The sequence below is a fragment of the Sinocyclocheilus anshuiensis genome, unplaced genomic scaffold, assembly GCF_001515605.1.
Source record: "Sinocyclocheilus anshuiensis isolate Anshui unplaced genomic scaffold, SAMN03320099.WGS_v1.1 scaffold1517, whole genome shotgun sequence".
In the NCBI taxonomy this organism is placed as follows: Eukaryota; Metazoa; Chordata; class Actinopteri; order Cypriniformes; family Cyprinidae; genus Sinocyclocheilus; species Sinocyclocheilus anshuiensis.
The window spans coordinates 341289-347513 of NW_015540950.1; the positions used below are offsets into that span (position 1 = coordinate 341289).

The 6225-nt window shown below is 39.2% G+C and overlaps 1 protein-coding gene across 2 annotated transcripts in view; it reads right to left on the reverse strand.

The window, feature by feature from the left end:
* LOC107689927 (eukaryotic translation initiation factor 3 subunit C-like) overlaps positions 1 to 6225 on the reverse strand; it is a 33261-nt gene that overhangs the window by 1016 nt on the left and 26020 nt on the right. For both annotated transcript variants that reach the window (XM_016488111.1, XM_016488110.1), the window contains exons 14-20: positions 4660 to 4884; positions 4392 to 4583; positions 2770 to 2941; positions 1520 to 1679; positions 1380 to 1445; positions 549 to 636; positions 306 to 471 (exon numbers count right to left, since the gene is read on the reverse strand). In XM_016488111.1, coding sequence (XP_016343597.1) covers positions 306 to 471; positions 549 to 636; positions 1380 to 1445; positions 1520 to 1679; positions 2770 to 2941; positions 4392 to 4583; positions 4660 to 4884 — 1069 coding nt within the window. The remainder of the gene's footprint in view (positions 1 to 305; positions 472 to 548; positions 637 to 1379; positions 1446 to 1519; positions 1680 to 2769; positions 2942 to 4391; positions 4584 to 4659; positions 4885 to 6225) is intronic.

The window sequence follows — 6225 nt, forward strand, 5'->3', positions numbered from 1 at the left end:
TGAGAGTGAGTGAGTGAGAGTGTGTGAGTGAGAGTGTGTGTGTGTGCGGCTGTGCACGAGTGCCCTATTTACGAATGATTGGAATTCATAAACATACACGTTTTACTATCAAATCGAAAGTTTACGAAGCATTTGTGAATTCGGAGGAGAGTTTTCGGTAAGGTCTGTTTTACGCACAAATTACTCAGAATTTACTCCTATATTGACGCAAGTTTCATGAATGAGGCCCATTGTATTTATTTATTTATTAATCTTTCTCTCTCTGACAGTGATCTTTAATCAAGTTCAAGGATGGTGTGGTGTACCTCTGTTGAAGTATCCTCCGTAGACGCCCTGTTTGAGGTCAAAGACGCGCTCATTGTTCTCCACCAGGCCTCCCAGTTTCTCGGCCAGCTGCAGGGCCATGTTCTGCAGAGATGTGGGCTCCGTCCTGTGCATCACCACCGTCTGAGTCGGCTGGTCCAGAGACGCCTGAGCAAACACAACTCATGAGGGAACCGGTGCGGATGGACACGGAAAAACTGATAGAGGTAAAACTTCTCTTTTACCATGAGCTCTTCATTGATGATCATCTTGCTGATAATGCTGTGCACTGTGGGTAAATCCAGCTCGAACATCTCTGACAGAGTCTTCATACTGAAGAGGAGATGGAAAGAAAGAGATGAAGAGCTGCAAAACACTGGGGTCCATTTAAGACGTTCAGAAGGAAAGTTCACATCTTCAGTAAATGACAGCAGTGTTAATTGTCAACCATTTTTAATTCAGTCTTAGTCCTGGTATCAAATGTGCTTTTTAGTTATTATCATATTTAGTCAACCTTGTCCTGTTTTTGTTTAGTCAACTAAGGCCTGGTTTCACACACAGGGCTTAGACTAAACCAGGAGTTTTCAGATCATCATCAGCGCCTCAATGAAGAGCCAGATTGCAAAACTTCAAACACTGGGCTTGTATGATCCTTGTAACAGAGAAGCTGTGATTGTGGATTTGAACTCTTGATATCTGGCAACCGCACACTTGAAAGCTGGCGTAGCAGAGGCTCATACAGCAGTCCGCAACTATATTGTCGTCTCCTTTTTTTTCGACGAAAATAAAAATACATTTTGGTATAGTTTTTATTTTTTAAAATACGTTTTAGTTTCGTCTTTTATCGTCATCAATATTGCATTGCATGTTGATACAGTCACAGTTATCATTTATTGACCTTATTGGCGTCTCGTTTTAGTCGAAGGGGGAAAAAGCTCGTCAACGAACATTTTTCATCATATTTCTCATTAACGAAATTAACACTAGATTACAGATCACTTTGGGTCATAAGCTGCAGCACATTTCAGATGATAAAGAGTGTCATTCTGGGGAATAGAGCGTTGTCAAACACGCACCTGATGGAGTCGTACACGCTGCTGTAGGTGAAGAGGTACGTGCGCAGAGACTCCTCCTGGATCTTCCTGAGGATCAGAACACAGCACAGGTCAGCTGAATTAAAACATCAATGCTAAGATCTTCTGTCTCGAGTCTCCACCTGACGAGCATTTCCTGCACGCGCTGGGCTTCTGGGAACAGATCCCACACTTTGCTGTTCATCTTCTCGTTGATGATGAAGGAGTGGCAGGTCTTCCAGTCGCCCATCTTCATGGCCTTGCTAGCAGCCACCACGTGCTCCCTCATGCTCTCCGGAGGACCTGAGGAGCACACATCACAGATTAATCCACAGAAGATCGCCATCTCCACTCAAACACCCTTGCGACACTATTATACTAAACCTTTCAGAGAATCATACCGGATCATTCAGATCTGCGTTCTCTGCCGCTGACACAGAGAGCAGACAGTTAGCAGAAACAGCTTCACAAACAGTCTTTTCAACTACAGTGTTATTTCTGTCTTACAGTCATTCATATTATCACAGAAATACTGGGATCAAAGTTTATAGTTCGGATATAAACATTGATGTCTATGGTAGCGATCAAAATAGAGCATGTCATCTTTTGAAAGTAACTGGCGCTTCAGATAACGTTTGTGTCGATTGCAGACAAGTGACTTAAATTTATTTGTCATTGAATCATTCATTCAAGAGATTTGTTCAAAACCACAAGTAATGAAAAACAAGTTTTGAGTCATTGAAGCATTCAATCAAACCACTTTTTAAAAATTGTAATATTAAAAATTGGTGTATTAAGTATATTATATGTTAAATACATATTTAAATGTTTAATAATTGTGACCCTGGACCACAAAACCAGTCATAAGGGTCAATTTTTTTAATTGTTTTTGAAAATAATCTTTCCATTGATTTGTTAGGATAGGACAATATTTGGCTGAGATGCAACTATTTGAAAATCTGGAATCTGAGGGTGCAAAAAAATCAGAATATTGAGAAAATCATCGTTAAAGTTGTCCAAATGAAGTTCTTAGCGATGCATATTACTAATCAAAAATTAAGTTTTTTAACGGTAGGAAATTTACAAAATATCTTCATGGAACATGATCTTTACTTAATATCCTAATGATTTTTGTAATGAAAGAAAAATTTATAATTTTGACCCATACAATGTATTGTTGGCTATTGCTACAAATATACCCCAGCGACTTATGACTGCTTTTGTGGTGCAGGGACACAATTTCTTCAAATTAATTAAACACATTTAAACAGACTGCAGCAATAATATGTAGTCACACTATTTTGTTTAGTTCAGGATCGTGGGAGAATGGTGGCGCTCTAATCACAGAATGGTCAGAAGCTGACGGCCGTCTCTCTCTCTCTCTCTCTCTCACCCAGCAGCGGCTGTCTCTCGCCCACTCTCAGCTGATGGTGGAACTGTTTGCTGATCATGCGGCGGCGAGCGTCGAACTCGTGAGCTGCCATGTAAGGGATCTCCAGCAGCATGGCTGACACCAGATACACACACTCCAGCAGCTCCAGGTTAATGTGCATGTGGAACGGCACCTAAACAACACCACAGACATCATTCACTCCTTTACTCCAGTCATTCCACACTTGTACAGTTTGACTTCTTCTGTTGAACAAAAAGAGAAGATATTCTGAAGAATGTTGGCAAACAAACAGGTGACGGTAGCCATTGACTCACTTTTTTTTCCCATTTCATGAAATTAAATGTCTGCCGTCAACTGTTTGGTCAACATTCTTCAAAACATCAACTTTTGTGTTCAACAGAATAAAGAAACTCACACAGGTTTGCAACGACTCGAGTAAATGACAGAATTTTTTGGGTGAACTTTCAGTTTGTACCAGAGCGACCGATCATGACACCTTGATTTGATTTGATTCTGATCTCAACTTGATTCAATATCTATTCTTTTGGATTATATCAGTGCAGTGTATGTCAGCTTTTCTTAAGTAAATTAATTCCTTTCAATTAATGCTGTAAACTTGTATTAAATTTATAATAGGAAATGTTAAAATTAATAACTTAGCCCATGATATTAAACTGAATTGCTATTTATTGTCACATGTAATAAAATCAACACTTAAAAGCTTAGTTGTATTAAAAAAATGTAAACGGCACAAAAGGCAGTTTTCATATCAACTTGTAATTGTGAAATGATTAGAAGTACATCTGTGATTGTGAATAAGTGCAGTGTCCCGTGAGAGTAACTCTTAACAATGAAGTGAATGCATGTGGCGGTTATATTGAGACGGAGGCGCCAGAACTGATAGAGTGATAGAATGTGCTCTGTAGCACGATACCATATTTATTCAAAAGCAGATCGTGGAGACATTTTTATCGTCTATGATCAAAAATCACTTGTGCATTCGGCGGAGTCTGTAATTTCACCTCGGCTCAGAATGCTTTTATGACGCCAGATTAATGTAAACAGCCCACTGTGAACACCCTTGTAATTCGCTTCAACCTTTTAGAATTTTATGAATTATTATTTTAGGTTCAAGTGTGTGTAAGGATTTGGAAACAAGCAGAGTACGGCCGTTTCTAAAGCATGCAGCGCCATCTGCTGTTCAAAACTAAGCTCAGAATCGATTCAAGAAAGAATCGCGATGCATTCGGAAAATCTCAGAATCATTTCTCGATTCTCGATGCATCGATTTATTTTCCCAGCCCTAACATATACTTATCAACAAAACTCAGGCCTTCTTGGACTTCAGGCATCAGAGTTGAATGAAATGTTATTCTGACCGTGACCCTCTACAGCAGAGGTGCCCAAACTGGGTCCTGGAGGGCCGATGTCCTGCAGAGTTTAGCTCCAACCTGCCTCAACACACCTGCCTGGAGGTTTCTAGTATGCCTAGTAAGAGCTTGATTAGCTGGTTCAGGTGTGTCTAATTAGGGATGGATCTAAACTCTGCAGGACACTGGCCCTCCAGGACTGAGTTTGGGCACCCCTGCTCTACAGTGATGTATTTTAAGAGAGAAAGGCACCTGTCGCCTCTTCTCGATCTTCTCCTGCTCGGCGTTCCTCTCCTGCATGTTCCTCATCAGCAGCCCCTGACCCAGCAGCTCCTTGGCTCTGCCGCTGGACTGAATGTCTAGCAGGGCGTTGTGGGCGTCTTTGATCATGCCCTGCCGGAAGGCGCAGATGCCCAGCTGCACCATGGTCCTGTTGTACAGGATCTGAGAGAGGAGAGGAGAGAGGTGAGGCAGGTGTTCTCAGCGGCCAGCTGTGCTTCAGAAGGACAGGTGTGTGCACCTGCACGGGGGGGTCTGCGTGCTGGATGTTGTCCTGCAGGTGGCTCATCAGCATCAGGTCTCGGGCCTGGAACCAGCGGCTGTGCAGGGCATGATGGTAGATGTGGCAGAGGATGGCGCAGGTGCGGATGCGGTCTGTGCGGTCTTTGGCGTAGATGAACTTACACAAACGGTCCATGATAACGGCGCTGTCCTCGCCCTCGCTCTCCTCCTGATCCTGCTCCGACTGATGGACAAACAGGTCAAAGGTCAGAACCAGGGGTTTAACAGTAACCAAAACCTCAACGATCAGAAGCTGAAATACTGAACCAAAAACTGAACTGAACACTTATTTTCGTTTGTTTTCTTCTAAATTTCATTTAGTGTCAGTTTCACTAACTGAAAATAAATTGAAATACAAACTTAAAATATAAATATTACATAAAAAGAAAAAAACTTTCCAAACTTGAAAAAAAAAAAAAAAAAAAAACATTTTCAAATGTATTCTCAAACTTATTTTAAATGATAAAAACACATAAAATTGCTAAAAATGTAAGATTAAAACAAAAAGCATAAAAACAAAAGCTAATTCAAAGTCTTAATAAAAACTATAATAGTATATAAATAATACTAAAATAAAATGGTCTAGTTAAACTAAAACTGAATTAATCTAAATTAAAACAGAAAAAACAGTAATACGTACAATAAACCAATAAAAATGACAAGTCACATAAAATTATTAAAAATGTAACAAATTAAAATGTAAAAAAAAAATAATAATAATTAAAATGCAAGTATAAAAATAAAAGCCAAAAAAAAAAAAAAAAAAAAAAAAAAAAAAAAACAAACAGATCTGAGCAATAAATCGGAATTGAACACTAACGCTTGCAGTGTGAACGTGGCCAAAGACTTTTCTTTTTTTTCAAATGAATGAATGAATGAACGAATTAATACATGAATGAATGAATATGTAAGTAAATAAATAAATAAATGTGTATGTTTAAAATTATAAAATTATTATCTTATTTTCTGGTTGTGAAATGTTAATATATATATATATATATATATATAAGAAACTATAATAGAACATAAATAATACTAAAATAACACTGGTTAGTTATGTACACAAGTGGTCCAGTTAGCCAAGGCAACATTTTTAATTTTTATTTTAAGTTGAAGCTCTTAAAAAAAAAATGACGAAGTAAAATTAATAAAAAATAAAACTAAAGGCCTCGATATACTTCAAACGAAATCGAAGAACAAACTGATATGACGTCATTTCGAACAAAATCAGGCCTCTAAACGCCTTTGAGCTTCCATTGGTCCGTGGCGGTTACGCAATCGGTGGGTGTGTTCTGAAACTCCACCTTCTTTGACGTGCGATATTTCCCCCCCGGTTCGTTTCTCATTCCACGGAGGTCCGACAGGAGAACAACATCTCTTAGTCACTAGCAACATGAACACACTGGAGTGTCAAATAGCTGAGCTGCCACAGATATATCCGCACCTGTACGATCATTTGCGGAGAGACTTTAAAGATTCAGAGAAAGCATTTAATTCCTAGAAAGAAATTGCAACGAAGCTTGGG